The sequence below is a fragment of the Eulemur rufifrons genome, chromosome 29 (genome assembly GCF_041146395.1).
Source record: "Eulemur rufifrons isolate Redbay chromosome 29, OSU_ERuf_1, whole genome shotgun sequence".
NCBI classification, from domain to species: Eukaryota; Metazoa; Chordata; class Mammalia; order Primates; family Lemuridae; genus Eulemur; species Eulemur rufifrons.
Window position 1 is genome coordinate 59,038,906 of NC_091011.1, and position 18,792 is coordinate 59,057,697.

General features: G+C 35.0%; 1 protein-coding gene across 1 annotated transcript in view; it reads right to left on the minus strand.

The window, feature by feature from the left end:
* Nucleotides 1-10,817: 10,817 nt before the first annotated feature.
* PTPN12 (protein tyrosine phosphatase non-receptor type 12) overlaps nt 10,818-18,792 on the minus strand; it is a 93,511-nt gene continuing 85,536 nt past the window's right edge. The window contains exons 14-18 of the mRNA XM_069461399.1: nt 17,076-17,153; nt 15,722-15,789; nt 14,797-14,827; nt 12,218-12,325; nt 10,818-11,682 (exon numbers count right to left, since the gene is read on the minus strand). Coding sequence (XP_069317500.1) covers nt 11,621-11,682; nt 12,218-12,325; nt 14,797-14,827; nt 15,722-15,789; nt 17,076-17,153 — 347 coding nt within the window. The 3' untranslated portion in view covers nt 10,818-11,620. The remainder of the gene's footprint in view (nt 11,683-12,217; nt 12,326-14,796; nt 14,828-15,721; nt 15,790-17,075; nt 17,154-18,792) is intronic.

Here is an 18,792-nt window from a genome sequence, read left to right on the forward strand (position 1 = left end):
TCCTTGTGAGAAGCTAATGCCTGGTGATCTGAGGTGGAGCTGAGGTGGGGAGTGGCTGCAAATACAGATTATCAGTTTTAGAGAGGTTTGCACAATAAATGTAATATGCTTGAATCATACTGAAACTATCACCCACCCTCACCCCCATCCATGGAAAAATTGTTTTCCATGAAACTGGTTCCTGGTGCCAAATAGGTTGGGGACCACTGCCCTAAGGCATCTTTAGCTAATTTGATGGGTAAGGTAAATTGTCAGATAACATCTCCTTTCAAGAAAACCGATGTCAGATTCCATTATATTAGATGTCCAAAGCATTTTCAAAATGTTCCTTTGTCCCTGAAACTGTGAGAGGGCAGTTGTCTCATTATAAAGATGAACAAAAACCCAAAGCTTACCCCTAGCCAGGGTGAAATAAGGGTGAGAAGCACATTGAGAGTCTTGGTGTTATCAAACACACTAAAGGGGATGACACCTGGGCCATCAGTGCCCCTAAAACTAGTTGACTGCAGTCTTGACTTCCTAAATCTGCTAATGGGCTTAGGCCATGTATTCTGATCATTTTTTTCTTGTGGGAGGAAAAAAATCCCCAAAACTTAAATATTACAGTGGTTTGTGGCCCTTTGAAGTGCAAATCAACTCAACAAAATCTTATTCCTTAGTATATGACTTCTCTCACTAGGGATAACTTAAATTACAATTTTCAGAAACACTGGCTGAGGCCAAAAGATGTTTTATTTAGAATGCTTTGACTTTAAGATAGGCATGGTGGCAAGCGCCTATAGTCCCAGCTACTTGAGAGGCTGAGGAGGGAGGATCCTTGAGGCTAGGAGTTCAAGACCAGCCTGGCAACATAACATGACCCCATTTCAAAGGGGAAAAAAAAGAATAGTATGATTTTAAAATCATGTTTTACATTCTTGGAAATGGATACCATTACATTGAAAAACTTTTAATTTTAAAAACTAATATTTTTTCTTAAGTGCAATACAGATCCTTTCTTTTCAGATATTGATTGAACTGCAAAATAAAAATACTGCCTTGCTTTCCTAAAAATGATCCACTGAATTTTTTTCTCCCAAGGAAAACTGTAGAATCTCTGCCTAATGGAGTATTGGTAATTAGGTGATTAAAGGGATGACTAGATAGCTTCCCTTGGGAATTGCACCCCATTTGGCTTGAGCTGTCTGCCTACAGTGAGCTTAGCTTATAACTGGTGATTGCTAATCTCCCCTAAACTTTGTGCTTTGTAAACAATCTAAAACATGTTGGTAAGCTGTTTTGAATTGGTGTCTCATACTTATAGGTTTTTTTCCTCCCTTACTCTTGGTTATATGGAATTGCTGTATAATTTTCTAGTTTGAATTTTAGATGTGAGTTTGCTATTCTTTATCTTGAAATGACATTGCCCTGGGGAAATACCAGAAATGTTATCTATGCATGTCTCTGAAGTTTATATAATAGGAATCAAGCCTGAAAAAAACTGCCCTCTTCACCCTGACTGCCTGCCACCTCCATTCAGACAATTTCATTGCAAGTCCTGTGCATCTGGGTCCACTTGTAAGCAGAAAATTGGGTCAGGCACTCAAGGAGTTTGCAAGCTAATATGGAAGATATATTTTATAAATAGCTAATTTTAAATGATATGGAAAAACTGCATAGAATACAAGAGCTAAGGAAGCTTGATGGAAGAAGCAATTGATTCTGCCGAAGTTCAAGAAAGTGATATATTAAGAAGCAGGAAAGGCTTTATGAAGAAAGCAAAGTTGGTGTACTTTGAAAGGTATGTAACTCCACTTCTGCATCTGGAGAAGGTGGTGAGGGTGTTCAATGCAGGGAGTGGGTGGCATGTTGTGTGCAAGGCACAAAGGTGTAAAATTCCAAGGTATATTTTGGGGCCAAGTTTCTATAGTTGAAGGTTAGGGTGGAGGAGGTAGTGGTGGCAGATAAGCCTAGAAAGCTTGGAGAGCCACGTATCATGGCGTGCTAAGTCTCCCTGATCTCATGGTTATGTCTCTGGAAGAATTACTTAAATTGAGCTGTTACTTAAATACATAATGCCACCCAACTCCAGTTCTGCCTCATCTTCTGCATCCTTCATTGAGTATAGAGGGAACAAAATTTCCCTTCATGGTAATCTTGGACAAGTTACTTAACTTCTATTCATCTATAAATGGGAGATTGAAGATAGTGCCTATCTCGTCAGTTAAATGAGTTACCCACAACAGTATGTGGAGACAGTAAGCACCATGAGTGCTTGCTACGTAAGTTGCAGGCAGGATATAGCACTATCAGAAATTCTCAAATAATTCTTTTAAGGAATTAAAAAAAAGGATTTTAGATCTGTTTAGATTTGTGTTTACTTCTAATCATAGGCTTAAGTCTTTTCACAATAAAAATTATATATATCATTATAGCCTTAAAAAATGTACTTGCTAAAAGGACTATTAGTATGCCATTTTATTTTAGAGTTTAAATAAATGCTTTTCCAGACCCAGGAGCTTCTTACACAGTTTTATTAAACAAGTGGGTATATTTCAAATTATTTAAGGTTTGATTTAGGACTTTGGACATTCCTTGGCTTTTAGTTATAGCCTTTTGACATTTTCACTGTTCATTACCAACTCTATCTGTGGAAAGGAAAAGAGGCCACATAGGGGCATTTTATACGACTATGAACAGTGGAAAAGTGACAGTAGATAGGAAAAAAGTAGAATTTACGTTAAATATTCATTGACTGATGACATATTCTAGTCTCCATTATTGTAATTGTTTCAGTTAAACTTTCTGCATAATAACCTGCAAAAAAACAATGGCTTTAAAATAATACTTTATGGTTTCTCACTGCAGATTAGGAAGACTCAGCTGGATGATTTTCTTCCATGTGGGGTTGGCTGGGACTAGCTGGGCATCTCCATGGCTCACCCTGAGCATCTTTACATGCCTGCAGGATCTCAGGACACTGAACTGGCCAGGTCCCTTGAGGGCTAGACCCAGCCAGAATCAGCCCAGAAATACATCTGCTCATTTTGTTGGTTAAAGCAAGGCACAAGGCCAGCCCAGATACTAGGGGTGGGAAAACAAATTCGACCTTGATAGGAGGAGCTGCAAAATATTGTACTACGATTTCCAATCCACCACAGTAGCTGACCAGGTTGACTATAAAATTAGTGTTGACCACCAAATTGGTAAAATTCTGGATTCTGACTTCTGCTCACCACAATGTTTAATCTCATTTTGCCCTAGAAATCACCTTACTGCAGGATAGGAAGTAGACAGAGAGAGCGAGGGAAAGCACATGAATAGCCATCATCAGTTTTCAAGATGTATTTTTTTGGTTTTTTTAGAGACAGGGTCTAGCTATGATGCCGAGGCTGGAGTATGGTGGCTATTCACAGGTGTGGTCATAGCACACTGTGGCTTCGAACTCCTGGGCTCAAGTGATCCTCCTGCCTCACTCAGCCTCATGAGTAGCTGGGACTAAAGGTGTGTGCCACTGAGCCCAAACTCCAGATGTATGCTTTCATGCCTATGGGTGACATTTGACTTAAGTTACCAGCCCTTTTTCTAGTGAGTTAACTAACACACAAGTTTCTTGTCCATTAAAGCCTATATTCCTAGCTTCTCTGAAATATAAAGGCATATAATAGGGTCAGTTATTAAGAGTAAAGATTTTAGAATAGGAGCTGGGTTTAAATTCAGGCTTTGTCACTTCACGTGACTTTAGATGCATTATCTCAAGTCTGTAATTTTCAGATTCAACCATAAGACAGATAATATTTACCACACAAGATATTTGTGAAGATTGAATAAGATAATGTATACAGAGATCAGCTGAGTGCCTGGTATATGGTAAACATTCAACAAGGTTAACCATTTTTATTTGATAGGTAGGCCTGAGTATACACGAATGTATATTGAAACTTTAACATTTGCTCAAGCCTCTAGCAAAGTGGGTCTATGGAGCATTTGGCACTAGGGTCTTCATAAACACTCCCAACCAGTAAAGCGACTCAAAAAAGCTTTTAGGTTATCAGCTTTCTCAATTTTGAGTACCTTTCCAGACTTTTTTGACCCAGAAATTTCCTCTTGTTTGCTTTCCTGCCCCCTTCTGGTGGATGGAGGAAAAGTTAGATGATGTTCTAACTCCTATTGCCACTCAAAATGCTAAAAGATTTCAATATTTTGAATCCTTAGTCAAAGAATCCAACTTTCAAAAATCTTTGATCATGAGATAAAGTGAATTCAAATTAAAGTCTAAATGGGGCCGGGCGCGGTGGCTCACGCCTGTAATCCTAGCACTCTGGGATGCCGAGGCGGGAGGATTGCTCGAGGTCAGGAGTTCAAGACCAGCCTGAGCAAGAGTGAGACCCCCCCATCTCTACTAAAAATAGAAAGAAATGATCTGGACAATTAAAAATCCATATAGAAAAAATTAGCCGGGCATGGTGGTGCATGTCTGTAGTCCCAGCTACTCAGGAGGCTGAGGCGGAAGGATTGCTTGAGCCCAGGAGTTTGAGGTTGCTGTGAGCTAGGCTGATGCCACTCTAGCCCCGGCAACAGAGGGAGACACTGTCTCAAAAAAAAAAAAAAAAAAAAAGTCTAAATGGAAAACTTCTATCAATACCTATGAATTTCAATTTATTTCTGTTACATGGAAATTGATATTGGTAGATGGAATAATTATTACAATGAATAACTCATTTTAGATTGATAAGATCTAAGAATACTTTGTTATTCTGAATGGCAATAGAAAATTCCCTATAAACTGCATTTCACTTTTCTGAAATAATGAAATGTATATATAAAGACAATCTTAACTATAAAAAACTTTCTCTTAATGTTGATACCAGCTAATCTCTATGGGACTTGTAGCTTAGTATTTAAAAAATTTTGGAGCTGGGCACAGTGGTTTATGGCAATAATCCCAGCACTTGGGGAGGCTGAGGTGCGAGGATAGCCTCAGGCCAGGAGTTTGAGATCAGCCTGGCCAACATAGTGAGACACTGTGTCTACAAAAAATTTTTTACAAAATTAGCCAGGCATGGTGCTAAGTGCCTATAGTCCAAACTACTTGGGAGGCAGAGAGGGAAGGATTGCTTGAGCCCAGGAATTCAAGGCTGCAGTGAGCTATGATTACTCCACTGCACACCAGCCTGGGTGACAGCGAAATCCTGTCTCAAAATAAAATAAATAAAAATAATATGTTTGCATAGAAGCTGCATGCAAAATATTATTGTGTACTTATGTCAAACACAATGAGCAAAGCTAAATACTTAGATTTTGTTTAATACAGTATATTATTTAAATGTTTTTTTCACATTCTTGTTTTAGAAGCTGTTGGAAATATCTAGTAGATTACATTAATATACATGTAGACAAAGCCAAAATTTAGAAGGCACAATACTTTAAAATATCACAGATGTATGGAAAATCTGTACACTTGTGTACTTATTCAACTGTTAATCCTACTGTAGAATTTTTTGATCAGGAAAAACTTTTTTTGGTTCTTGATTTCCAGAAAAAAATATTTTAAGGATCACTTCATGTTTGGCTATTTGGGTACAAATCTGTAGTAGCTAAAGAATATGTTCTTTCTGAAGTATTGGCAAGAGTTCTAAAGTCACAAATACTATTACATTTAATCATGATAACAGTACATATATGCCAAGTTACCTCGAAAAAATGTAAAAATGATTGGAATCTTTGGAATTCTCTTCCCCCACTAATTCAACAAAGCCGAGATTTGTTGTAGTTCAGAACACACAGACCCGTCTCCCTCAGCTACCCCAGCATTGCTGTTTTTCTCTCGTTATTAATTACTGATCATTTGCATGCTTCATAAGATTTATGCACGTTGAAGACACATAGAGGAAATGGGTTGCAACAGATCTGTTAAGAAAATAGTTTATATTCAAAACTAGATCTAGCACATTTAGCATAATATGCAAGGGCTGCTTATTGAGTGGAAATATGCCAAAACGTTCATTAAAGCCTTTCAATTCTCCATCTGCCAGAATGAAAACATGAGCTTCTGGCCATTAAGGCTGTGTAACAAAGACCCCAAATTGGAAAATAAAATATTAAAAAATTGAAATTCTCATCTCATTATTTAGAAAGCTATTTGTAGAGATCTTTCACCTCCTTGATTAAGTATATTCCTAGGTATTTTATTTTCTTTGTAGCGCTTGTGAATGGTATTGAGTTTTTGATTTGACTCTCAGCTTGACTGTTATTGGTGTATAGGAATGCTACTGATTTGTGTACATTGATTTTGTAACCTGCATTTCTCTATCAATTCCAGGAATCTCTTGGTGGAGTCTTTGGGGTTTTCTAGGTATAAGATCATATCGTCAGCAAAAAGCGATAGTTTGACCTCGGCTTTCCCGATATGGATACCATTATCTTTCTCTTGCCTGATTGCACTGGCTAGGGCTTCCAGTACTATTTTATTTATTTATTTTTTAAGGCAAGCATGAAAACGAGGTTTATTGAGGAGAGAAAGATAGGATTCTCAGGAAAGAGCAAGATACAGGTTTACAGAGTGTGATACATACACCACAGATGACGACTGGACCCACTGTCACAGCAAAGGGAGAGCAAAAGGAAGGGTGCAAAAAGAAAAAAAAAAAGGCCAGCAAGCACTATGTTGAATAGAAGCGGTGACAGTGGGTACTCTTGTTCTAGTTCTTAGTGGGAATGCTTTCAGCTTTTCCCCATACAGTATGATTTTGGCTCTGGGTTTGTCATATATGGTATTTCTAACCTTGAGGTATGTTCTTTCTATGCCTATTTAGCGTTTTTATCATGAAAGGGTGCTGGATTTTGTCCAATGCATTTTCTGCATCTATTGATGATTTTATGGTCTTTGTTTTTGCTTCTGTTTATGTACTGAATCACATCTATTGAAAATTCTCATATGTTGGAACCATCCTTGCATCCCTGGGATGAAGCCCACTTGGTCATGGTGGATTATCTTTTTGATATACTGTTGAATTTGGTTTGCTGTATTTTATTGAAGATTTTTGCATCTATATTCATAAGGGATGTTGGTCTGTAGTTTTCTTTTTTTGTTGTGTCCTTTGCTGGCTTTGGTATCAGAGTGATATTGGCTTCATAGAATAAGTTGGGGAAGATTCCCTCCTCGATGTTACGGAATAGTTTCTGCAGTATGGGTACCAGCTCTTCACTGTAGGTCTGGTAAAATACGGCTATGAATCCATCTGGTCTGAGGCTTTTCTTTTGTTGGAAGATTTTTTTATTACTGCTTCAATCTCGTTGCTCATTATTGGTCTATTCAGGAGTTGTATTTCTTCCTGACTGAGTCTTGCAAGGTTGTGTGTTTCCAGGAATTTGTCTATTTCCTCTATGTTTTTTAGTTTATGTGCATAAAGATTTTCATAGTATTCACAGATGATATTTTCTATTTCTCTGGTATCAGTTGTAATATCTCCTTTTTTATTTCTGACTGAGCTGATTTGGGTCCTTTCTCTTCTATTCCTGGTTAATCTAGCAAGAGGTCTATCAATTTTGTTTATCCTTCAAAGAACCAACTTTTTGTTTCATTGATCCTTTGTATTATTTATTTGTTTTCCATTTCATTTAGTTCTGTTCTGACCTTAGTTATTTCTTTTCTTCTGCTGGCTTTGGGTTTGGTTTGCTCTTCAATTTCTAGTTTGTTGAGACATGTCATTAGATTATTAATTTGTGACCTTTCTGTCTTTTTGATGTAGGCATTTAAGGCTACTTATAACTGCGTAGGACTGCTTTTGGTGAACCCCGTAGATTTTGATAGCTTGTATCCCCTTTATCATTCACTTCAAGGAATCTTTTGATTTCCATCTTAATTTCATTTTTGACCCAATAATCATTCACCAGCAGGTTATTTAATTTCCATGATTTTGTGTAGCATTGAGTGTTTCTCTTGGAGTTTATTTCTAGTTTTATTCCACTGTGGTCTAAGAAGATATATGATATGATTTCTATTTTTTTTAATTTGTTGAGACATATTTTGTGGCCTAAGATATGATCTCTACAAAGAGAACTACAAAACACTAAGGAAAGAAATTGCAGACAACACAAACAAATGGAAAAACATATCATGTTCATGAATCAGTAGAATCAGCATTGTTAAATGTCCATACTACCCAAAGTAATTTACAGATTCAATGCAATCCCTATCAAAATACCAACATCATATTTCACAGATCTAGAAAAAAAAGTTCTACACTTCATTTGGAACAAGAAAAGAGCCTGACTAGCCAAAGCAACCTTAAGCAAAACACAAATCTGGAGGCACCACATTACCAGACTTCAAACTATACTACAAGGCTATAGTAACCAAAACAGCATGGTATTGGCACAAAAATAGAGACAGACCAATGGAACAGAACAGAGAACCCAGATATAAAACCATCCACATACAGCCAACTGATCTTTGACAAGCAGACAACAATATACACTGGGGAAAGAAGCCCTATTCAATAAATGGTGCTGGGAAAATGGGATAGCCACATTCAGAAGAATGAAACAGGATCCCTACCTCTCACCACTCACAAAAATTAATTCAAGATGGATAAAAGACTTAAATGTAAGGCACGAAAGCATAAGAATTCTAGAAGAAAATGTTGGAAAAACTCTTATAGATGTCAGCCTAGGCAAAGAATTTATGAAGAAGACCCCAATGGCAATCATGGCAACAATAAAAATAAATAAATGGGACTTGATTAATTTAAGAAGCTTCTGCACAGCTAAGGAAATAATCAACAGAGCAAACAGACAACCTACAGAATGGGATGAAATATGCGCAAGCTATACATCCAATAAAGGATTAACAGCCAGAATCTACAAAGAACTCAAGTAAATCAGCAAGTAAAAAACAAACATTAAAAAAAACCCACCCCATTAAAAAGTGGGCAAAAGACATGAACAGAAGCTTTTCAAAAGAAGATAGACAAATGGCCTATAAACATATGAAAAAATGCTCAATGACAATACTATATAAAAGTGAGGAAAGGATAATTTTCTCAATAAATGGTGGCTGGTCAATGAAAAAAATACCTCATATCATATATAAAAAAATTAATTCTGTAGATTTAGATAAAAACATAAACCAAAAAATAAAGCTTCTAGAAACACTGTAGATCATTATCTTGGGTTGGGCAAAGATTTCTAAAAGAGGACACCAAAAAGCATTAATTAGAAAAGATTGATAACTTGGACCATTAATAGAGTGAAAGAACAAACCATAGGCAAACCCACAAGCATTAAGAGGCAGAATATATAAATAATTCCAACAAATCAATAAGAAAAAGACAACCAAAGGAAAAAACCTGCAGAATTGCTGAATTATAGGGTATGTGTATATTCAGCTTTAGCTGATACTGCCAAATAGTATCTGCTTGAGATTTGAACAGGTAGTTCACAAAAGAGTACATCCACATGGTAAGCATGTGAAAAGGTGCTCAACAGCATTAATCGTCAGGGAAATACATATTCAGATTAGGCAATGCCACTACATTACCTGTTAGAATGGCTAAAATGAAAATTACTGGCCATACTAAGTCTTAGCAAGAATTTGTGATAATTAGAACAACCACTTTGGAAAACTGGCATTATCTACTAAAGCTGAAATATACATGTATACCCTATAATCCAAAAATTCCACTCCTCAATATATATCCAACTGATAGATGTACACCAAAAGATACATGCAAATGTTCACAGCAACATAATTTGTAAGATTCACAAACACCAAATGTCTATTAATAGCAGAATGGACAAATTGTAGTATATTCATACAATGTAAAATCTTATACCAATGAAAAATGAACAAACAACTGCTACACATACAAAGATGAACAAATCTCAGAAGCTCAAGGGGGAAGCTGCTCAGTGGCTGATACTGTTCTTTTGCTTGACCGAGGTGGTGCACATGGATGTGTATACTTTATGATGATTAACATGATTTTTGCATACTTATGAATACATGTGTACTTCAATAAAGGTATTCCAAAAAACTCCTTCCCAACCAAAAAAACAATCTTTACAAATGATTTTAGTACCCTGTACCATATTACACAACTCATTAAGTGTTAAGGGGCTAAACATTTTTTCAATTATACTTGAGTTTAAGTTTTATTAGGAAAAGATACATTATAGGAATGTCTATGTCTGGTGAGTGTCAAGCGTCCACTGTATTACCATTTCTTTATGACTAAAACATAAATTAAAACTTTCGAATTCTAAGGGATCAACATGAAGATCATTTAGCTTTAAAAAAATTTTAACATGAAATTATATTACTTTCTCCTCCACAACAATCCCCCTTCTACTTAAATAGGTTATTCCATGTTATTTTAGTTTCCTAATTTCTTCAGTCTTTTGTATGCAGAGGGAAAAATACATATAGATTATAAATATAATATATATTATAAAATATCATAATATATATATCCATCAATTTCAATCCATGGTGTCAAAATTTAGACTTAGTATTTATGGATGGCACCTGTGCTCCAGTCACAGGATGAGAAGAAACCATTTCTGCTGTTTCTCAGCCTCACCTCTGGTGTTCTATTAGGATTTTGGTAGGCTAATAATGATAAGGATGAGAAGGATGCCTAGGGCTGCCTCAAAGTACTTAGAATTGACAGAACCATATTTTTTGCTGAAGATGCTCCCTATTCTTTGATTAAGAGATTAAACTACATTTGTAGCCATGCCTTAAAGAGCTTTCAGACCAAGTCAGCAAGAAGACTGATAGTAAGTCTAATTAATTTCCTAGGAATGAGGAATGAAAAACCAAGGCAACAAGTAGACACTGTAAAATTGTTTTTGTTTTTTTTTAATGACAGGTCAAATATTCTGAAACTTACATATATTCTGATAGTCTTCTAATCCCAGTTGAGTTCAAATATTAAAGTAACACACACAAGCTAAGAGAATTCAATATTGTTCCAAGGCACTTACTGAATCTCCATGACTAGATGAAAACAAGAACAATTGGGATGAACAATTAGACAGTATATAATATAAAAATAACTTTTTGCTTACAATTTACAAAATGTATTATTATTACAATCTTTGATCTCTGATAACCTGCAATGCTGGCTGCATGAATCCAGCAATTTTAAAATTCAGAAACTATTTTCTAAAACTTCAGGGCAAATAATTTACAAATAAGGTACACAAAAATTTAGACCATGCAGAAATTTCTTACATCTTCTGTTAATAATATTTTATATGATTGCAACTTTATCAAATTATATACCTACTTGCCCGATACATATACAAAATAATGCATACATGATAAAACAGCAAAAGAGTAGTCCATAAACTCAATTTATCATAAAAGTATTACTATATTAACATGTCTACAAGCAGCGTGTAACAGGGTTAAGAGACATTAAGGCAATAATACTTGAAGTTACAAAATAAACCATATATAATACTTTTTCCTAAGTGTAGTATAAGGCAGGTAGATGGTCCCAGCAAGAAAATATTAAGGTAACAATCTACACTGCTGTTAGTCCCACATCTTGAAGATGGAATACTATAAATCTAGCTTTCAGTGGCACTTGAATTTTCCAGTATAATTTAAAGTGTCTTTTAGCTCCCTGAATTATGTCCATTCTGAAGGTGGATCTCTTGGTCCTTTGGGTTTTCCACAGCGATTACCAAAACCTGTAGTCAAAACACAATAGCTAGTCAGTGTTCAGAAATACTTGCATACTACTAAAACTATGTCCACAGACATCTTCATTTTCTGGAACAAATAAATTTCACAAGGAAACTTAGAATTTAAACCAAATCAAACTTTGCAAATACAAGACAATCATACATTTATTTTGGGTAATTGAAAATAATTGCTTTTTAAAAAATTTTTCTGCTAAAAATAAAACAAATTTTATCACAATGTAAGAAAAACATCTAAGATATTTTAGTCTTTCTAACACAAAAGATTTGCTTATATACTGCAGTTTTTTATTTTAGTTTTTAACCTCAGTGTGGAACAAAATAAATTAAGTATTTTACTTATTTCATGATTAACTCCAAGCAACTTTGATCACATTTTATTCTTGTCAAGTGTCATTTCAGAACCTGAATAAATCATAGTACATTGTTTTAAGAAATGCCTGGAATGATGGCAAATGACCTTTTCTCATTCTTGCCTGTGTTAACTACTTCAAGTTTTAAAATTATTTATTAAACAAATTACCAATATCTGTGGCTCCTGTTGGACTTTCTGATATTTGTTCTTTCTTGTCACTGAAAACAGGTGGACATTCTGTACAAGTCTCTGTGTGAATACCTCCTGCTGTAAGATCTAAAATGCAAAACAAAACCCTTGTTAATCACCATCCTTTGCAGCGTCATGCATAGAACACTTTAATTTTTTTAATGTTGGAAATGTGTTAAAAGAGGAAGTTTTCTCTCTTGGTCATCATAACTTCAGAGACCCAGATAAATATAAATACAGGGGTAGTGAGCACAGAAAATCATGTCAGGTATTCTTGCAGGCACCTAGAAATCTGTAGTGCAATGTAAAGATTCTCATTATACTTACTTTATTTCATAAATCTAGATCTTGGCATATCATATTTCCTTAAGGTACTTATATAAAATGCTTATGTTGTAAAGCAATAATTGCAACTGAAATCAATGGCAAACAAGTTCATAGTTAATGAACTATTTGCCCCCCAAAGCAGTAATTCTTCTTTTAAAGTTTTATGATATTGAATTATAGTTTACTCATTTAATTACCAATGTGTAACATTAGTAACAAAAGAAATTAACTATTAGTACATTCATTCTTTCACAACCTCTATCACATCCTCTACACCTATGAGGAACCTTTCTGGAAACTTGGACTATAAGTCAAATTACAGATGATCCCTGTCCTCAAGATGCTTACACTCTAGAGAGGAACCAGCAAACTTCTTATAGAAAATAAAGCTGGAGAACAATAAAACTAGAGTGAATATTCTAGGCCTTGCAAGGCACATCCACCTCTGTCACATATTCTTCTTTGGTTTTGTCACTTTGGTTGTTTGTCTTTCTAACCAGTTCTTTAAATATGTAAAAGCCATTTGTTCAGCTCGAGGGCATAACAAAAAAAATAAGTCAAGGGCAGGATTAGGCATGTAGACTGCAGATTGCCAACATCTGGTCTAGCAGGAGACACAGAAGTACATTATTATAGTATGGTAAGTTTTATAATAAAATTATGCATAGAGTGCAATGGAGTCAGAGAGGAGAGGCATCTAGATGAAACTAGTGGTGGTAAGGTATTCAGGGCCATCATCTAGGAGGAAATGATGATCCAGTCTAAATACCTCAATTGTCATGTTTTATGTTAATTAAATTTTTTATAAGCCTACAGCACCTAGTATTCCCAGGTGGTCTCCCATCTAGCCAGGCCCAACACTGCTTAGCTTGCAAAATCAGAGGAAATTAGGTACGTTCAGGGTGGTATGGCTGTAGACAAAGGCCTCAATTTTCTCAGTGAAGTGAAGGTCATTTAAGAGTTAGTGGGACTGATAATTTTAGAAGAAAAGTAAAGGTTTGGAAAACTCAGGGGAAATGGAAAGGGTACCAAATACAGCATATAAGAGAGGCAAATGGATGAACACTCAAAGTTGTAGATTCAATCTGTAAAACCGAGTGACAGTCCCCAGTAACATTCAGTAATTCTGTGGCATAAAATAAAATAGTTTGAGAGTTAAGAGCAAGAAATTTGAGGATAACTGTGTGACTACGGTGATGGCAATGGTACTAGGTTGGATAGAGAAGGAAGAGAAACCAGAAAGGAGATTAAGAAAATAAAAGATCAAGAGATCCAACAGTAGCAGTAATACAATAAAAATGATAGTAAGAGCAATGCTAACATTTGAGTGACGCAGGGTTTGATACTTTATATATGTTGCCTAATTAAATCTTCACAAAACTCCTCTAAGGCAGGTACTATCGTTATCTCTATTTCACAGGTTAAGAAAATGGAGGCTCAGAAAGATTAGGTAACTTGCCCAAAGCCACCTCATAAGTGATGGCAAAAATGGGATTGCAATCTAGGCCATCTTGGCTCTAAAGCTTCTGTTCTTTTCATTATAAAAAGAGACAGACAGTAATAGAGTTTATGAGATGGAATAGACTCTTAAGGCCAAGATTGAGAATATAATCACGGAAGAGAAGAACTGAAGCAGAATGGAGGGTAGTGGCAGAGGCAATAGGTGAACTGAAGGAATTGTATGGACTAGGATGTTTGATGACTGACTTACATGGTCACTCACTTATAAAAATTAATGTAACTTGACCTATTTTAGCATGATAGCAAAAGCAACATGGCAGAAAAATTTTCTAACTTGGAATATAACACTGGTTTGAGCTACATAACTTTATTGGTCTTCATGAATAATGTAAAAATCCTAAAACAATTGAATTTTATGGAGCCAAATCCATCATCTAGGTAAATTTGCAACATTTATTTAAGTCAGGCTCTAGCTTTTCGGAGTTTTTACAAACAATAGAAAATAAAATATAGGAAAATGTCTAAAAAAATAATTTCTTTCCCATTAGCCTGTAACTCCCATGATTTTCCAGATCAATAGTATCTGGTGGTACTAATTAACTTGGAAGAATTATACTATATATATTAAGCTTCTGCAAGAGCTGTCCTAGATATTTCTACTTACAGAAATAACCAAATAAATAGCATGAACCATGATGTGCTATTATTTTATGGAAAGTAATCTATAAAATCTATAGCAAAAAGGAAAAAAAAAAAATCTCAAAACTTACCACATTTTTCATTTCCAGAGGTCATCAAGCCCTATAAGGAAGAAATTTAATAGTGATTATAGGTCATTCATTTTATTGTATTTATTTAATACAAATAATAGAAAGCTAGGTCTACTATGTGTAGATATATATCCCAAAAAATCAGGGCCCATCAGAGGGAAAGAAAACAATTAGGCCAAAAATTTTTAAACGTTATACTGTTTTTGGAAGTAAACGTTTCTGAATGAAAACTGAAAAAGCAGGAGATACTGCACAAAGGAACATACAGCTGCATTTTGCCAGCCATCTACCATATTTCATCAAATTGTGATATTATTGATTATAAGACAGCATTATGGGCTATTTTATGTGCCAATTAAACTATATCATAACAATGTCTTAAAATTGATTATAAAATATAGCCCAACTTCAGAGCTACTAATACACGGGGGAAAATATGAAAAATATTAATGTTAATAAAAATGGTATTTCCCATGGCCAAAATATTTAACTACCAAAACATTTCCTGAATGTGAAAGAAATCTCAGGTGGCCAGAAAAACTAAAGAGAGGGACCAGCATTACAATAGGAAGAATGCAGCAATCTAGGAAAAGTACTATGACCCTTGAAAATAATAACTCCTGCTCCTTTTATACCTCCAAAATGATTTGGAACATGGCATAATTTATACATTTCAAAAATAGCTTGAGAGAATAATACTCTGAAGTGATTGTTCTATGTAGATCAAGTTACCCTTTTTAAAAATTTCAGATCTCACATTTCATATAGGCTTTTCATACAAAATCTTAACACAAGGAAATGCTGAAAAAAAATTATAATTATATTTAATGGTCTTAAGATGACAGTTATTATAACAAACAACTGTAAGAAAAGTTAACAAAAGAGTAAAAATATTAAGCTATAGCTGTTCCAATCCCAAACTCACTTCAGATTTTTTTTGTTCAGGCTGTTCCTGACTTTGAAGTTCACTCCATTCAGATCTTATAGGTGTATCTGAGGAAAATGAAATCTTATAATTAAAATCAACATCTTTAATTCTTCAAAATTTTTACATTAAAGGAATATACAAAACTAGATTGATTCTAAATATTTTTAGAAACTATCACTTCCATAATTTTTTTTTTTTTTTTTTTTTTTTAAAGACAGTGTCTCACTCTGTTGCCCAGGCTATAGTACAATGGCATGATCATAGCTCACTGCAGCCTCGAACTTCTGGGCTCAAGAGATCTTCCCATCTCAGCTTTCCAAGAAGCTAGGACATAGACAGGCACCACTGCACCTGGCTAATTTTTTTTATTTTTTGTAGAGACAGGGTCTTGCTATGTTGCCCAGGCTGGTCTCGAATTCCAGGCCTCAAGCAATCTTCTTGTCTCAGCCGCCCAAGTAGCTGGAATAACAGGTATGAGCCACCACCTGGCTCACATCCATAAAAATTTTGTAGTTTCTATTGATTCAAAAAAATTCCTTTAAGTTTCCTTTCTTAAAATTTAAATGAATTCAGTCATCAGAGTTTATTGTAATCTATAGATAATGTGAGAGACTTAGATAAGTAAAATATAATGCTTTGCTGTTTTCAACATTTTTTAAAAAAAGATTTAAAATTTTTATCATTTTTTTTGTAGAGATAGAGTCATGCTATGTTGCCCAGGCTGGTCTCAAACTCCTGATTTTATGTGATCCTCCTGCCTCAGCCTCCCAAAGTGCTGAGATTACAGGCATGAGCCACAACACCTAGCCTGTTTTCAACATTCTTAAAATCAGTCAAAATTATTAACATATTGGTAAAGTGTAACTCATTAGAATAGTGAGCACCATCACTGTGCATGAGACACTGTAAATACATTCAAGCTGTTTCTGCAATCCTTATTAAGGGGGTAAGGGGACAGGTATACTATCAATGTCAGTGACACCTACCCACAACCCAGCTTAAATGTTTACTTACCTAAACTGGCACCAAGTGAAACAATTAATGTCTTCATAAATAAGTGCTACTTTTAATGAATGAAAAGATACCAGATTGCAAACTTACAATCACATTTAACTGAATTCTAGTATTCTAATTCTAATGTAAATACAGCCCCTTTAGCAATCTTAGCAAGCAAAAATATCATTTAAAAGTATTTTACAAATAAAGAATTAAAAGCATTTGTCAGTATCGATCCAAATTTGTTTTTGAATTTAATTATGTAGCTCAATAACTACTAGATTAAAATCAGCCATATTTTTCAGAGTTTATTATTACAGTATGAAGTAAATGGAAAAGCAAAAGAGACACTCACTATGTTCACTTGCTAATACAAAAGATTCAGGAGTTCTTTCAGGTAGGGGAGGAGGTGAATCTTCACTAACATCAACATCTAAATTAAATACATAAAATTTAAACAAATTATTAAAAGTTAACATATCTAAAAATCAGAGAGCGTTCTTGACATTCTAAAAACCCTGTCACAAGTATCTAAGAGAATCAGTTTATAAAAATGCAGAAAATAAACAAGAAACCTTTTCTACTCAAAATCATTATCAAGAAGAGTTATAAAGCTTATTGAGCAAAGAAGAATGAACTCTATCTCTACAGCACATAGAAAATGACCCTCCCATGACTTTCCTAACACTCTACAGACAATGCTTCATATTCCGAGTCTGAATGCAATCTTCAGTAGAGAAACCAGCAGGCAAGTGACTTCTCTACTGGGATTACTTGATGATGCTTTGAGTCTAAAAAGGAAAGCTTTGGTCATCTGACTTAAGCCATTGTTTCACAAACTGGATTTTACTGCTTAACTCCTTTCATGATTTTTGCCACACTACGTACCATCTGTCCTATTCACTTTTAAAACTTCATTAAAAAAAACAAAAAACAACAACAAAACTCACTCGTTTTAAATTTAACTACGTATTTCAGTCATATTTTAAACAGCAATAACAAACAGCATTTGAAGTGCTAGTTGTTTTTCTAATACACATAAAAATATAGCTTTTAAAAAATTTTAAATGTTCATTTATTTAATGCCTAAAATCTTGCAAACAGTGGCACATGACTGTACTTTGATTATTCACTGAAGTCATGTACAAGTTTTGCACTAGTAAAAACAAAATTAACTTTTGCAAAAGATAATGCATTTCTTATTGGCTAGCCTTCTTATGGCTTAGGGTAAATGAGTGTATCAGATCTGAGTTTTCACTGGAGGTACAGAAAGAAAACACAAGGATACCATCCTGTGCATGGACTCTCAGGTGAGGGAGGATGGGATAAAGAAAAGGAAATGTGAAGATCCTATATTATTTTGTCTTGGCCTTGCCCACCATTCTTAAAAAATGAACAAAACATTGCGATGATACTCTGCTATTTTACCACATCTGACAGGGTACACATTAAAAAGAGATTGAAAAAACCTTTTCAATTTTCAACAAACACGAGGTGGGTATGATTGCTCTTGCCCCTCCTACATTTATTTAGCTGGAGACACAAGAAAATACAGCCTCTGGTCCTGCTGAGAGATGAGTTCTGGAACTCTCTCTTGCCACTAAAGAACTATCTACCTTATTGAGTAGTGGCAGTCTGAGTGAGTCATCATCGTATTTCTCCTTGCCCTCTTGTTACTAACAGCTCACAGTGGAGAGATGGCTGTTGGAAGGAAGGGACACATAATCTTGGCATTGTAGTACCATTTCATAAATTAAGTGAACAAAGCAAGAAGGGCAGTTTTGCTTGTTTATATTATTTATCAAGTATCTTTCAGAAACTCTGTACTTTTTCCTCTCATGACAGTCCTCACCCTTAAAGACTTTTATTTTCTAACTATGCTCCTTGCTTTTCAACTGCATGTTTCTCTCTGGATTTCTGGACCACCTTTTTTTTGTTACAAACTTGTTTTAGGGGTTATCCAACCTGTGACTGCACATTTTTCATAGCCTTTTGCAAATCACATACTGTAGCCAAATCTGAGAAATCTTTCAGAAGGCTTAAGTCAAGATTAAAATCAGAATTCATAGTCA